We start from the raw sequence: 15,433 nt of genomic DNA on the forward strand, positions 1-15,433 counted from the left end.
AACTCATCGACGGGTTCGGACGACAACGCAGTTGTTGCGCAGGCGGCGGAGTTCCCTCCCTATCCAGACACAAATACAACCTGCTCGTCTCTAATTGCCTATAAAGCGGGGGCCAGGTATTTCAGGGCTACGGCTCGGAGGCCAGACGGCATCCATCACTCGCGCGTTAACAGGCTTCGGATTCTCTCGGTCTTGAGGCGACCGTAAACGTGATAGAAGAGTTTGTTTACTCCTCTGCGAATCCCGCCGGCGGCCCGACTGCGGCGGCCCGGAGCCAGACAAAAATTGAAATAGGCCGCCGCTGAGAAGTCACTTGTCGCTGGCAGAACAGGTGAGCTTCATTGTTCCCCTGACATGGCTTGGAGGGGGACTAAAGCATCTGCTTCCTCTCCATATCATCGCAATGCCCGCGGCCGGCCGCGCACGCACGAACGCACGCGCGCACACACACACACTTGAAGAGCCTTTTAGGTCGGAGCGCAATGGCAATGCCGAGCGTCCGAGGCTAAACGTCAGTCAGCCCAAAGCGACTCAAGTGGACCATCACAAACAAATGACAGTCTGCAACTCTTCCCCGTCCGTCCGTCCGTCCGCCCGCCCGCCCGCCCGCCCACGATGCCATTAAGCATCGTTGCTATGGGGAAAAAGTGCAACGTAAAGCCAGCCAGCCACATTCAAAGTATTGTGTAGTACATTATGCTGATTGAAGCACAAAATGGGAGCATGATGAGAGAGTGGGGTGGGGAGATTTCAAGAGGTCCTTTGGGATCGCTGTTGGAGCAACTGGTAAAGTCAAGGTCATTGCAGGGAGATAGAAAAGAAAAAAAAAAACGTCAAATAAGAGCATCAGTCTGCTCTCAAGCAGGAAAAGGCCACGCCACGCCACGCCACGCCACGCCACGCCACACCACACCACACCACGGCGTCGTGTTGAAACGGCGTACTTTAGAGCCCTTAAGAGAGAGTCACTTAATCCGGCTGCTGCTGCTGCCAAGCTTCTTTCATTATTGCTAGAGAAGAACAAGTTTCCCAGAAGATGGCAGACATGTGTGAAGGGGCGAAGAAGAAGAAAAAAGTGGGAGCAATAAATACAGTGGAGAATGTTTCGTTTCCCCCAGGAATGATCCATCCAGAGTAGCCAATTGGAGCCATGATCTACGGATGAGGGCTAAAATGACAAGCAGGTGGTTGCTCTCAAAGACCAAAATACTCATTTGCTCTCCAGTCTTTTCATTTGGCTCGGCGGAGGGAGGGAGGGAGGGAGGGAGGGCTGCTTCCTGTGAAGATCAGACAAACCATTGATGGTGTCGCTTCCACTTGATCATCCCCGGCCGGAATGGACGACAAGCTAGTTGTTGACGCCGCCCGTCCTCCAATCGCTGGGCGAGTGTCTGGGGCTTTGAGCGGGCTTAAGCGGGGAATCGGACATCATAGCCGCTTTGCTCAACACACGCGCAGATCTTTAGATCTGCTTTAGCCCGCCAATCTCCGGCCCAAGCGGCGCTTCCGCTCCACGCCAATCGTCCGTCCACCTTTACCAGACAAGTCCGAAAAAAGGTCCACTCTGGCGCCTTGCTCACAAAGGCACTGAGATATTAACGAAATATTAGCGAGAATACATCAATATTGACTCGCTAAGCGGGCACTCCGGGGAGCCGAGAAGTCGGAAAGGAGCAATCCAAAAAGTCCGCACCTCCATTTTCTATAGCAAGACCAGCCGCTGTGTCTCATTTCAAAAGTCCATTAGACATCAAATGTCTACTTTAAAGGCTGGAAGTGAGATTGCGGTATGATGTCACCTCAGCTCAGCCATGAAGCCAAGCGCTGCACGACACAAAAACACATCCCTGCCGCCGGCCGGAGATGACATGACGCTCCGCAATTTTCCATTGCGTCGCGGCTCAACCCGTCACCGTGGAGACGGACGGACGGACGGGCTGGGCCCAGTTCGCCCGTTGCCGCTATGCTGCAGCACGGGGGCAAAGATCACGTGCGCCTCGTCCAAAGCACTAAAGACATTTGGATGGCTGTACAGCACGGAGGCGGCAATCTTGAGAGGAACGTCAACGTGAGAGGACACCTGAGGAGGGAGGGAGGGAGGGAGGAGCACGTAAAGGCCAGCTGCCACTTCTGATGAGCGTGCATGTGCACCGTGCATCCGGGATGCTTGTGCCAGCCAGTGCTCACTTTTAAAAGGGTGGCGAGCAAGGAAGATCCTCCGCTCGGTGGCCTCCAAACTTGAATGATTTAATGATGCGGAGAGGATTGCACTCAGATCAACTGAAAGACGCAAGTGCAATTTAAATCAAAACGTCGCTAGTATCAAACGCAACATCATGACCTCGATGGACAAACCAGCAATCAAAGATGTTTCACTTCATATTTGTCAACACCACACTAGGGGGGATAGAATTGAGATTTCAACCCCGCAACTGTGAGGAACATGTGCCAACTAACCACTGAAGCACCCCGAGGCCAAGGATAATACAACCATCATTAAAACACTGCCTGTTTAGTTAATAAAAGGTGTGCCCGGTGAACATTAATTGACATACGAATTTCTCCTGGGAAACGTCAGAACAAGTTCAAAGTCAAGCAGCGCCCTGTGACTCGCGGCATAATTATATATACTAAATATATCATCCCAAACATACATTTCCTCTGGTCTGCCAACAGCTGCATCTTCAACTAGCTATCACTGTCATTGAGTGCGCTTCAACCAAATGAGTATGATTTCACATGATTGCCATGAGGAGTCTAAAGCTCTTAAGAGATATTTTTCACAGGGTTGATTTCATTGGTGCATCTCGAACAATCCACAAAGTATTAGTGGATAACAAGAAAAACAGTGGCTTACTGTAACATTTGCCGTAGCCGCCGCTTCCTCGGTGCTCGTTCGTTGCGGGGAGGTCCGCGAACTGCACGCGGTGCCGCGACATGTCCACTGTCTTCCACCGCCGGCTGCTTGCTTGCTGGCTTGCTGCACCTCTCTCTTTTTTACATGTCCAATGTCTTTCACCGCCGGCTGCTTGCTTGCCTGCTTACGTGCTGCTCTTGGTGTCCCTCTCTCTATTTGGGAGACAAGCGAAGTTCGGCAGCCCAGCGCAACTGCGTCGTTTGGGGGGCGGTCGGGCGGCTGCGTTCCAATTAGCTCGATCGCCGCCACCAGTGCCTCGCCGCTCCAAGGGAGGGACGTCGCTCTTGCTGCAAATACAAATTGCACGTCAGACTTTTTTTTCCTTTTTAAATATGTGTAACGTTCACGCAACCAAATAGTTCACTTATCTAATGACTAAAACTTCCCAATTGACGCAAAAGTTTGAAAACGTCTACGCGGCCCACTTTAATTGTGAAATGATTCTTTTTAATTCAGTACATGACTTTCAGAACAGTTCCGTTGCCTTTAAATTTAAGGTACAATATATTTAAATGTAATCATTCGAACGTGTTCGTTTAAACATTTGAATGGGGAACAATTTGATTTACACTTTGTTTGAACGGCTGCTCTGCGCATCCATTATCTGGAGTCAACAGCACCATCTGGTGGAAGGACAGTAGAGTGACCTTATGGAGTCATAGGTTGCCAATGCGTTGGTTTGATTGATAATTCATTTCTCTCTAGGCTTGGAATTGTTTTTAATCCACCAGACACCAGATCGAATCCTTGTCCCTCTAAATATTTCAGCTTTCAGGAAACCTGGAAAAAATGGATTTGTTGATCCTTTCACATTGCACGGTCACAGACAACGAGCACTCCAAGTGAACAGCAATTTGTAAATAAATAAATGAGTGAGGGTCGCCAAACGTTTTCTCGCTTTGTCACAAGTTGCTTTTTTTTTCTCCTGTTTTCTTTTGTTTAAATACAGTCGCTTGTGCGTTTTGGGAAAAGTGGCCAAAGTGCTAAGCTTGCACCAAAGAGGCCAATTGCAGAATTGTGGCATTATCCAAAGGTTTTTCAGTGGCGTCTTAGCAGAGTCCCCCAGGTTGGCAGTGTTTATTCATTGAGGTTAAAAATACACACACGAACAGAAGCCTCAAACTTGACAAGCAGTCTGACCCAAAAACCGCCTGCGAAGATTCCACGGAGACACGCACGCAGTGAGTCACGTCACGTGGAAGGACACTTTTATTTTTGTGCAACAATTGCAGAGAGGAACGGTGAGGAAAGTCACTCGTGCATTAGAAAAAGGCTTTCTTGAACTTCTGCAGCTCAAGACCCCCATTGGAAGCGAATCTTTTGCAAAATACAACAAATATATATATAAAAAAAAAATATATATATATATATATATATATATATATATATATATATATATATATATATATATATATATATATATCAAACATCTGACATCTCAGTCCAGAAAAGTGCAGTACTAGGAACAGCAAAGATACTGCGTAGAACCCTCAAGCTCCCAGGCCTCTGGTAGAGGACCCGAGCTTGAAGGGAAAAAGAGACCACCCACGGGGGGTGAGGAAAAGGTTTTTTTTTTTTATATAGTACTGTATATAAACATTGAATGTATTGCAACAAACCGGAATACAAAAAAGCACTTTGCCACAAAAAGGCGCACTTGCTTGGTTGTCATCAGCGTTTTAGGTCCCAAGCATTACATAAAAAAGTGCAGCAATAAATAGGTAGCACTAAGGAGGAGGAAGGCCACAGTGAAAAGATTTTTTTTCTTCCATTCTCAACTTTCTATCGAAAAGCAGACTTTTTTTTTCTCCTCTCCAAAATAAGACATTTGCTTCTACTTTGAAGAACAACAATGAGTATTTTTAGAGCTAGTTGCAGCAGCGAAGGAGTGATTGAAAACACAGCCACACTAGCAACCACTAGAAAGAGTCAAGTATGTGCACAGCACTTGGTTAAACATTTTATAAAAACTATATGCATGCATCCGTCCGTCCGTCCGTCCATCCATCCATCCATCCATCCATGCATGCATCCATCTATCACTTAAGGCACAAAGCAAAAAAGTCCTTGTGTTTACACTGCTCCTTTTTCCTCAATGTACATTTTTGACAAGGACGCCGCCATGGACTTGGCCAGCTCCTCGTCCCGCCTCCTCTGCATCCGGGACCGTCGGCACCAGTCCTCGTACTCTGGGTTCTCCACGCGGGCGTCGACGAGCACGTCGTAGTGTCCGTTGCTCAGCCAGCTCAGCCAGACGGCCGGCTTGGACGGGTCCTCCTCGCCCAGGAAGTGCACCATGGTGGACACGGTGGGGCTTTCGGCGCTGCCCCCTGTGGTCAGGTGGATGTTGACGTTGAGCATTTGGCTCATGGCCAGAAGCTCGGGGTAGCCGGCCCAGGCGCCGTCCTGAGCCGCGTTGATGAGGAACTCGCCGGCGTCGCCCTCGATGATGGGGTTGAACTGGTCCAGGCGGTCGGCGATGTGGTGCACCGTGCGCTCCCGCAGCTCGCCGTGCCGAGCCTGCTCGCCGTAGGTGGCTTTGCACACGGCCCGGTACAGACAGTTCCCGTCCGGGATGATGTGGTAGCGGAACTTGCGTCTCTCCCGGAGATACTTATTCTGAGTTTCCACCTCGGCCAGGTAGCGGGCCACCTTGTCATCTTTTGCCACCTGGTTGTGCTCCTGTAGGACGCTGAGCTCAAAGGTCGCATCTGACGGAGGCTCCTCTTCAGGTACCAAAATGTTACCCCTTGCCCCATCCTCCTCACACAGAAGACTCTCTTGCGGGTAGAGCCCTTCCGTCCGGTTCCTGAGCTCATCGCTAAAGTCGTCAGGGGACGGAGGCTTGAGCACCCTGGTGATTTGGACCGGTACCGTCCTCTCCACCCCGTCCGCTCTGCGCACGAGCAACTCGGCAGTAGATGAAAAGTAGACGGGCCTGGGCCGGGGCCTCGGGGACGAGGCTTCGTAGCAAGAAAAGGCAGGCATGTTTGCGGAAGTTGCGCTCGCCTCTGGCTGGCTCGGATCCGGGGCGTCTTCGTCAGGTGTGCTGGCGCTTCGGCGGGATAAAGTGACGGTTAGTCTGCTGGATGATCTCGGGTAGTGCGTCAAGGCGCTGTTGTAAAGCTGCATGTCGAAGGGCGAGCGCGCACGCGTCCTTTATAGCGAGCCCGCCCGCAGCCAGCCAGTCACAGCGCGATGACGGCCACAGCTAAAAATACCGCCGCTTGTCACAGACATCGACGCGGCCGAGTTGCCGAGGAAGTTTTGGTGTGTGTTTTTTTCCGCCGGCGCCCAACTGTTCCCGATAGCAGAAGGGGAGGGAGCGGGACGGGGCACTATATACGTCGCTCCGACACGGTGTGCCTCCCGACAAGCTGACACGGAAGTTTGGCTCGAGTACGACACCATCAAGTAGGACCGGGTGACGGCCGGGAGTTTCCCTTTGGAGAGCCTTCAAAATAAAAGAGCCACGACTGAATGGAGTGAACTTTTTCTTCGCGAAAGCTTTGGCAGATTATTCTGCGTATTTCCAAAGACAGAGCTGGCAGACCCCAGACTTGCCTTGCAGACTTGCCTTGTCATCGACGCAACACTTATGCACCAAGTTGTTTGTTTTGAACGCATGACTGCACAAAGCCTCAGGCGCTTAACTTCCGCTCCAGCAATGCCAAAGTATGGGGCCAATGTGAAATATGTGATACGTTACGGCACTCTGGGTGCGGAATAACGCTTCAAATAAAAACCGCTTGTTATTACAAACTTAAGCTCTTAGTTATCGATTACTTCAGCCATTGAGTCATTGAAAGTGGAAATAGTGGTCCGGCACCTTCTTTCCGTGCCCTAATTTGAAAGGAAACCGTTTTTGTGTGTTTCTATCTCTAGAGTTAGAGACGATGTTCCAGGACATTAACTGCTTTCGTGACACACGTAACAGCTTCAACCGCACAGTCCGAGATTGAATGACAGCTCGTGTTGTACAGACACGTCTTCTAAATATAGAAATCACTACATTCTTTTAATAAGACATGGATGAGCTCATTCCCTTTTCGTAAGAGAAATGGAATACGTACTACGGTTCAAAGGTAAGGCAAAAGTTTTGACTCCAGAATAACGATTACGTGTTTACATGTTGCACTGACTGCATCATATGCATATTTGTTAGCATTTCATCGGGGTGTATCTGGGTGTTCCAGTCACCCAGTAGTTTCACCGAGTCTTAATTATAGTGAATCGTTGTTCACAAAAGAATAAGGCCAGGCATATTTATCAAATAATACATCGCTAACTGACTACAACAGATGCAAGTAAAACATCATCGGAAACATCAATAATCAAGTACGATACGGATACCCCAATTGTAACTTAGTTACGGATTGGTCATTTGTAAATACATTGTACTTGCCTCCCTTGCACCTCCGCAATCATCCACTAGAGGGAGACGTTTTGCTGCAAAAGAGCTTGCCGCCAGCTTTTTGGAGCAGCTGTCGCATGGCTGGCTCTGCGGCGCATACAAATACGGGCATTGATCTTTCACGGGTTTTTTTACGTGTTGACGATTGCACCAACCTCGACTGCACACATAAACGCATACTTGTCAATAGGATTCGAGTACAAACCAAACCCTCAATGACATGGGGGGGGGGGGGGGGGGGGGAGCGAGAGCGCGAGAGAGAGCGTAAATATCCCTAATGCTTTTTTTCCCCCCTTCTTGCTTTTGTTTTTGTGTGTCAGTGGAGCGCGCTGAACTGATGTCAGCGGGCGGTGGGGAGAGGGGAGGGCGCATCCTCCGTGGGTTGAGTCACGCAGCTGTCAAAGATAGCTGTCACCCAGTTCCCCCATCAAACACACGCAACGCAGTCAATGAGTAAAAAGCCTTGCGGAGAAAGAGAGAGAGAGAGACATCTCAGGTGACCCCCCCTCCCTTCGCCCCCCCACCCCCCCTACCAACACCACCACCACCTCCTCCTCCTTCACACAGCCTGCTTACTTACCTTCGCTACGGACCAGCAAACGACCCCCCCGTACCCCCCCAACAGAAAAACGGGATACATTTTCTCTCGTTTTTCCCCCCTTTTTGATGCGTAAGTTTTCTTCCTACAATTTGGATACACGCTGCGAAGCTGCAGATTACCAGCACGCGGACGTTTGCTTCTTTTCTTCCACGCGAGGATCAAAAGCGGGTTTTTAAGGGTCGCGATGAAGACGAAAAAAGGTAAGACGTGGTGACGAAATACAGCCTGCTGCCCATAACTGCGATCATTTTGTTGCCTTTTCCCTCCTCGGAGTCTATTGTCTGCGGTGCAGACGTGACAGGCTGCGAGCGAGCGAGCGAGCGAGCGAGTGCCATGTGCTGGCGAGACGTGACAGCCGAATTGCACTCGTTTGTTCTGCGCTTATTTACAGCCGAATTGATCAGTGGAGCGAGGCGAGAATAACGCCGAATGTTCCACCCGTCCTCCCTCGACTTGAACTCGTCGTCCACGCGTGGGTTTAGCCACTCTTTGTTGGGAAGTTGGGAAGCGGTGCGGGAGTGGGCCACTTTTCGGTAGAAGTTTGGTCGAAAAGTTGTTCCAATTTTTCTCCGTTAACAATGAGTTAGAAAAATCGCTTGAAAAGATGTTAAACGCTCAGCGCTTGCGGTTTTTCTTTGTTAAAAAGTGTCACGGTGCCACTGGAAGTCGTGTTTGGGTGGGGGTGACCTCATTGTTGAAGTTTGTTCACCGCGTGTTCTCCACGCACACACAAAAGAACACAAGTTTTAAGTTGCCTAACGTACACGGGCCAAGTGTCAAATTGTGTTTTAACGTGTTTTCTGGCTACTATGGAATTAGGCTTTTGACTTGGAGAAGCGCGGGAGAAAGGGGTTTGTTAGTTTTGCGGCAAAGCGTACAAAGAAAGGCGAGCAGCCCCAGATTCTTTTGTTTAGTCTGGAGACGCTGATTTGCAACAGGTCTCCCCCCCCCTCTCTCTCTCTCTCTCTCGCTCTCTCTCTGTGTCACTCTCTTTCTCCCTCTCTCTTCCTCCTCCTCCACTCGCACCACCAACATCTCCCCGGCCTACGTAATTACCTCATCCTGTTGGCTGCTCCACACTTTTCCCACTTGAGTTCGGGCCCCACGTCGGTCTGCGTGGTGAAGCTTTATGGAGGTCAGCTGTGTGTCGGGCAGACCCCTTCACCTCGCTCTCGTTCCCGTGAAATGTTGACTTCCGCATTAAGGTGAGCTCACGTGACCAGGGGCCATTTAAAAGAAGAAACCCGGAAATGCCTTTTTTAAGGCCTCCCAAGATGGCGGACGTTTGACCCACATCTGTCAAACAACGTATCAATCCCCAGTGTCCTGTTGACGCTCATGGATTGTAGATATTTTTTGGGGTCAAAAGTAAAGTACGGAGAATTACACTTTTTGTTTTTAAAAAGAAAAGCACCTGCTTGCTTGAGGCAACATAAATGCTATTAAGCCATTTATGTTGTGATTTAAAGCTTACGTTGCGTATCATGTTAATAAACTCTTCTGTTTCAGGTTTTACTCATTCAGTTGTGGTCTGTGTAAAGTGGATCAGCGATGCTTTTGTTTTTTAGCCCAGGTAGCGTTTACGTGCGCCGCAGACCTTTCATACAATAAGCTGAGAAGAGTTCAGGAATTTCAAGGAGCAATATATTTGTCCATCGTACACTGACAACATGTTTTTCATACAAGTTTTCACCATGACGTTTCAGGGTCATGACCAACACTATCAACTAGTTTGTTTGGCGGTATAAGAACACGTAAAGTTAGTCTTTCATTTGTTTTGTATTTATGGCCCACAAGTGTTGTTCATAAAAGTATTTACTGCCAATGTGGCGTTTCGAGGCTACACATGGCTTGTCGTTGAGTCACTATAAATATGAAAGTGTGTGCTAAACGTTTGGTCTAAAAAAATGTCATTCGTATCGTCCCTGTTTTCCATCACAGAGAGAAAGCCTCTTGCAGTGGCTGATTCTTGCGATGTTTGCTGAGCTGAAATCTTGCCAGCTTTGTCTGTTGTCTTCTGAGGGAGGGCTCATGTACTACGTATTTGGAAGTGTTGACATCTCACCTGATCTGTTGACTACTTTGAACTCTTGAGACGCTGAAACGTCATCACATTTGTTGACAAGTTGTTTGGCTTCTTGGGCTCAGTCTGCAGCCCTGACCTGCTCGCTGAGCTGAAGCGACGTCTGACTCCTTGTCTAGCGCGGCCTACTTTGAAGCCTCGGTCGGGATGCTCCCTCCCTCCATTTGCGTTGCCGCGTATTCTGCCGCCATCTGATGGTGTTTGGTGAGACTTTGGAGCCTTTGCGACTCCTTTTGCACACGTTCCGTCAAACCACGGGGTCTGGCGCGGTCATCCTGAGTCACACAAGCCAAGCGTGCGAGCGAGGTGCGATGTGCGCGTGCTGCTTTGACGGCCGCCGAGCCAGCAGCGCCTTTGTGATGTCCTGGCGCCCGCTCGCACGTTTCCCGGCTCCGCGGATGAATCACGTGGCAGCTGGGAAAACCTAGCTCACTCATTCCTTTCCTCTCTAAGGTTTGATGATGCTGTCCGGAAGCGAAACGGATGATGACGACGGCGTGGATGCACCGCTGGACTTGTCGTCCAGCGGCGGTGGCGGCGGGAAAAGGAAGCGCCGCGGCAACCTGCCTAAGGAGTCAGTGCAGATCCTCCGGGACTGGTTGTACGAGCACCGCTACAACGCGTACCCCTCGGAGCAGGAGAAGGCTCTCCTCTCCAAGCAGACGCAGCTTTCCACACTGCAGGTACTTCAACGCACACACAGACAAAGGCTACACTCCAAGCAGGGAGGTGGGAGAAGGGGGGGAGTAAGGGCTGAATCATTTCCTGTCAAAACATGACACTTTACTGCATTGGAGGTCGTCTGCTGTTGTGGAGCAACTCTGCAGTGAGTGGTGAGGAGGAGGAGGAGGAGGAGGAGGGAGTAAGTGAACGCTGAGGAATTTCCCTCCCCGCAGCCGTTCCCAGCCCAGCTGTCTGGGAACAATGCGGAGTCATTTACATAGCTGCAGCCAGTTACGACTGGCCTGCCCGCGGAAGCAAAGAAAACAAGGCGGTTGACCCCCCGATTGTTGCTATGACAACCAGCCTTTTATTGCCGCGCTTTTTTTGCCGCACCCGAGTCAAAATCGAACCTGAATCACAACACGGAGGGAGAGCGGCGGTAAAAGTGCACTCGTCAGCAAAATAACCTTTCATAATCGGTAGCACGGCTGTCGAAACGCTTAGAAATGGGTGTGCGTCCAATTCAACTACTTGCTTGTTCCGTTTTCCAGGTATGCAACTGGTTCATCAACGCACGCCGGCGCCTCCTCCCCGAGATGTTGCGGAAAGACGGCAAGGACCCCAACCAGTTCACCATCTCCAGGAAGTGCGGCAAGGCGGGCGACAGTTTCTCTGACAGCTCCCAGTCGCCCAAACACAGTGGTGGTGGCGGCGGCGGCGGCAGCGGCAGCTGCAGCCCGGCCCGAGGGCCCCACGATGATGGCGGCTACGACAAACGGGTTCTGCACCCTTCCTGCTTCGAGCCCGGCGTCCTGAGGAAGGCGGTGTCGCCCTCGGCGCCCTCGCTCACCTGTTGGTCGCCCTCGACGGGCGCCGCCGCGCCCACCCGGCCGTCCGTCATCTGTCACACTACTGTCGCCAGCCCGAGCGGGCCGCACCCATCGCCGCTGAACTCTGACAAGGCGGCCGAGCGGCTGCAGGCGGCCCAGGCGCTCCTCAGGTGTCTGGATAGAGGGGCGGGCGCCCGCCTCCCCGCCGCCAGCACCATCCTGGAGGGAAACCTGAGCCCCCGCAGTGGGCTCTTCAACACCCCTCCCCCGACCCCGCCGGACCTCACGCAGGACTTCAGTGGCTTCCAGCTCCTGGTGGACGTGGCCCTGAAGCGGGCCGCCGAGATGGAGTTGCAGGCCAAACAGTTAGTCTCCTAAAAGGGGGACCCCCAAGTTCACAGACTGAGAACAGCCGCCCGCCCGCCCCCCCGCTCATGGTTTCTATCTTTTCTAAACCAATCAAAATTGTTTTGTTTTGAATGACAAAACCAAAAACAACAACAACAACAACAACAACACAGTATCACGGTGCCTTGGCTCAAAGATGTTTATCCATTTCATATTTGTATCCACTTGTATCTTATTTGCACCCCGGGGACCAAAACTACAGGACCAATGCTACCCGTCTTAAGTCTTTTCATCCAAACGCATTTCAGGTCCTGACGGATCTCAGTGTCTTAACACTTTGTTTGGTTTGGTTTGGTTTTTGCTCTCGGCATCAACGTATTCACTACTGTAGCTCATGTTCCACTATAGTTTGTCATTTAGCTGTTTTACTCCCTTATTGCCCGCACAAGGGACATACGTATTGCAGATGAAAAATGTAGCAGGTGAGGCCAGTGGACTGGACGACGACACTACACGGTGTTTTTTTCGTTTTTACGATGGCCAAAAACAAGCATAATCATGTACAATAGGACCACGAGTATAGTTAATGTGACGACATGACGCCCTCTGATGTGATTTCTTTCCATTCTGTGCAATGTTTGTGGCGAGCAAAAGGTCACACGGGACTTCAATAAAGTTTAGTTGGTTTTTTTCTACATTTCATGGCCTTGTTGTGGCGCGTCAGCTAATGAGCATAATCCTGCATCAATTAACAACGATCGTGTGTATTAAGTCACGCCCCGGCACGGCCGCGCGAGGGAGGCCACTTCCAGTCTGGCCCCGACAGCTGTTGCACGGGCAAAGCCTCTCAATAGGATTTGTCGTCTGTTCGCCTCTTTCATTCATCAGTTCGCCGCGGCCTATTTACGTATGCTCGTATGACAATTGACAATGTCAAAAAGTCATTGAAAGAGACCATCCTGCGCCCGAATCATGTCAAAGCGTAATTGCAGGTCCGGCCACGCAGCGAGCGGCCTTTTCCCCTTGTCGTGTTTTGGATTGCGGCGGGCGCCATGAAAAACATACGCGGAGAGAGCAGACAAATGGCCACAGGGTTCACTTTAATGCTCGCACACGCGTACCGCCGTCACATCCGTTAAACACGTCGCAACATTAATTACAAAAAAGGTCTGCTTCATTAAGTAATCGGATTCCATTTGCACAACATTCATTTAAGTACAATTGAAGGATGTCACACACACTTCCTGCTACATCAGGAGTTGATGTGTTCGTATCCAGATGATCAGTAGAGTGTCATTGTGGGAACGGAACGCACACACGCACACAATTCAATCCGTAAAAATATAAAAACATAAAAATGAGCAATGGCCTCTAAAACACGCACTCCCTTTCCGAACGTCAGCGAGCCAAAAGCCCCAATGGCACAAAACATGAGCAGGTGAGTTCCAACAAGCCAACGAGTCACGTCTCCTAAGCGATGGCAGATTCCACTTAATTGACAGCAGAGACAACGTATGCAGTCACACACGCGTACGCGCACAGGCACCTTCCCCTGAGACGCCCTTTGTGCTCGACTGTCCAAATTAAGGCAGTCGCAAAGGGAAAAGCGAAAGGAGGCAAACACAGTAAAAGGGCCTTGAAGTCAGTGCGCCGGTAAACAGTCCCCTAACTCAATAAATAATTAAAAAAAAAAAAAAAAAAAATATATATATATATATATATATATATATAGAGAGAGAGAGAGAGAGAGAGAAATATTAGAAAAGAAAATATTAGACAAAAATGATGACCACAGTTAAGGAAGGGGAAAAAATATAAGAAAATCAACAAAAAAAGCTTTTCTTTGAACCTCAGCGAGTTAGCACAGTGAGGAGGAAAATGTCCAGTTGTCTTGTCTTAATACTGTCAATAAAGATGTTATAAAATGACATTATAAAAAAGATACAAGCAGTTTATTAAAAATAACCCATCAAACTCATCTGAAGGCGCCTGACTCAGTGTCGACCTTTTCTACACCCACAACATTAGGTACACCCAAACAATCATATCCAGTGTATATTCTGCCTAAACAATGACAAAGGTATTAAGTTATTATATTAAAGCAAGACAAACTATTGAACTGAGTGAACTTTAACTGAATTCTCCGTCAAGGACTAAAATTTGCATAGTTATAATAGGATCATCAAAAAAGCTACTACAAGAATAATCCTGTGTTTTGAAGCAATAGATTAGGGTGCAATCAAATAATTGTAATAATATGTAAAAAAATAGAACAGAGTGGAATTATACATAACGACTTGACTTTTAGGGGTTTGCTCAATTATGTAAATACTTGTCCGTGGATCAACAACTGTCGCCAACTGTCCACGATACAAGTTTAGAGCAGTGCGGTTGGACGAAACTCAGACTCAAGGTGACATATTCCGTTCAACTACAAGGCAAAGGCAGGATCGTCTTTGTCGCTTTAAATTGTGCGGGTGTACCTAATGTTTTGAATGGGGCTGCTGACTCTCATAGGAAGGACATGGGAAGAACTTGACTGAATGATGTCAAAACACGCACACGCACACGCACGCACTGCACGAGGGGTGTCTTTGAAAAACAAAAACAAACAAACACGATTTCGTTTTCCGGATAAGCTGCACACCAGCGCAAACAAAATGTAACCTCTTGACCACTGCAAGAGACTCATTTCATCGCACAAATGTACAAGGGTGAGCCGCCAAGCTAAAGACGTGCGCTTTGATTTCACCATCTGTCGTTACGCTACAACGGTTAGAAGCTCATTATATCGCTTAAGAGGTCGTGTACAGACAGGTGACATGGGATATTAAAAAAAATATATCATTGCCATGAACAACTTGGAGGTTTGGTTATGCGAGGACCGTAATATAGCTAGCTAGCTGGCTAGCTAGCTAACTGGCTAGCTAGCTGGCTAGCTAGCTGGCTAGCGAGGGAACACCACAGTGTTGCAGCCTTGAGTTTGGCCACAATTCTATGAACAAGTTTATCATGTCTGTTGCTGCCTAACCTGTACGTAGTATAAAGGACACATCATGAGTGAGAGCGATTGTGAGCGTTTGGATTTGAGGGACATGGGCGCTACATAAAAGCTGAGGTGGAGAGACCAGGGAACGGGCGGGCGCTCCGTGGTGAATCAACGGATTAATAAATCATCCACTTCTTCCCATGGCGACAGTGATGCGGTAAAGTTTGTTAGCACCCTTGCCATCTCGCGCTACTGCGGCCGGCCGGCCGGACGGAGCGTCTCATAATCGCGTCTGCGCCTCGGGGATGTAAATCTCGATGCTGTCGGCGCTCTCCGTGGCGGAGCTCTGGCGCACCGAGGCGGCCCGCTTGGCGGCCAGCAGGCGCTTGCGGGCCTCCAGACGCTGCCGCTCGGAGCTCTCCAGAGAGCGGTCCCTCGCCAGCGGGGCGTGGCCCTTCTGGGACCTCTTTGGCACGGGAGGTGGCACGCCTCGCACCTGGACAGGTGGGAAAACACACTTCAGCGCAGCCACCTCATCCGTGAGCCCGAGCCAACATTTGGGGGGGAGGGGGGGGAGAAAAAAAAAAG

At 49.8% G+C, this 15,433-nt stretch overlaps 4 protein-coding genes across 17 annotated transcripts in view; 1 reads left to right on the forward strand and 3 right to left on the reverse strand.

Annotated features, from left to right (window-relative positions):
• LOC148380567 (sickle tail protein homolog) overlaps nt 1-9,125 on the reverse strand; it is a 46,424-nt gene extending 37,299 nt beyond the window's left edge. Inside the window, exons 1-2 of the mRNA XM_088362875.1 lie at nt 8,989-9,125; nt 2,858-3,204 (exon numbers count right to left, since the gene is read on the reverse strand). Of these exons, the coding sequence (XP_088219001.1) occupies nt 2,858-2,939 (82 nt within the window). The 5' untranslated portion in view covers nt 2,940-3,204; nt 8,989-9,125. The remainder of the gene's footprint in view (nt 1-2,857; nt 3,205-8,988) is intronic.
• otud1 (OTU deubiquitinase 1) lies at nt 4,109-9,126 on the reverse strand. Of its 6 annotated transcripts, none has more exons than XM_088362902.1 (3): nt 8,989-9,125; nt 7,323-7,491; nt 4,109-5,972 (listed from the first exon to the last, which is right to left on the reverse strand). In XM_088362902.1, exons 2-3 carry the CDS (start codon nt 7,343-7,345, stop codon nt 4,991-4,993), a joined length of 1,005 nt encoding a protein of 334 aa, XP_088219028.1. In that variant the 5' UTR covers nt 7,346-7,491; nt 8,989-9,125; the 3' UTR covers nt 4,109-4,990. The 6 variants fall into 6 exon arrangements, with proteins under 6 accessions (XP_088219028.1, XP_088219026.1, XP_088219029.1 ...); XM_088362900.1 differs by having other exon boundaries at nt 4,109-6,371; XM_088362903.1 differs by having other exon boundaries at nt 7,323-7,418; nt 8,989-9,113.
• tgif1 (TGFB-induced factor homeobox 1) lies at nt 7,780-12,553 on the forward strand. Of its 3 annotated transcripts, none has more exons than XM_088362905.1 (3): nt 7,780-8,132; nt 10,469-10,698; nt 11,230-12,553. In XM_088362905.1, the coding sequence occupies exons 1-3, from the start codon at nt 8,117-8,119 to the stop codon at nt 11,884-11,886; spliced, it is 903 nt and encodes a 300-aa protein (XP_088219031.1). In that variant the 5' UTR covers nt 7,780-8,116; the 3' UTR covers nt 11,887-12,553. The 3 variants fall into 3 exon arrangements, with proteins under 3 accessions (XP_088219031.1, XP_088219032.1, XP_088219033.1); XM_088362906.1 differs by lacking the exon at nt 7,780-8,132 and adding an exon at nt 8,205-9,137; XM_088362907.1 differs by lacking the exons at nt 7,780-8,132; nt 10,469-10,698 and adding an exon at nt 10,919-11,117.
• A 384-nt stretch (nt 12,554-12,937) lies between these two features.
• Nucleotides 12,938-15,433, reverse strand: part of dlgap1b (discs, large (Drosophila) homolog-associated protein 1b) — a 64,481-nt gene continuing 61,985 nt past the window's right edge. For 6 of the 7 annotated variants that reach the window (XM_088362887.1, XM_088362888.1, XM_088362889.1 and 3 more), the window contains one exon: nt 12,938-15,341. In XM_088362887.1, coding sequence (XP_088219013.1) covers nt 15,126-15,341 — 216 coding nt within the window. In that variant the 3' untranslated portion in view covers nt 12,938-15,125. The remainder of the gene's footprint in view (nt 15,342-15,433) is intronic. The other variant, XR_015854555.1, reaches the window with a different exon arrangement.

The sequence above is a fragment of the Syngnathus floridae genome, chromosome 20 (assembly GCF_059516105.1).
Source record: "Syngnathus floridae isolate MCC-2025c chromosome 20, RoL_Sflo_1.0, whole genome shotgun sequence".
Classification (NCBI taxonomy): Eukaryota; Metazoa; Chordata; class Actinopteri; order Syngnathiformes; family Syngnathidae; genus Syngnathus; species Syngnathus floridae.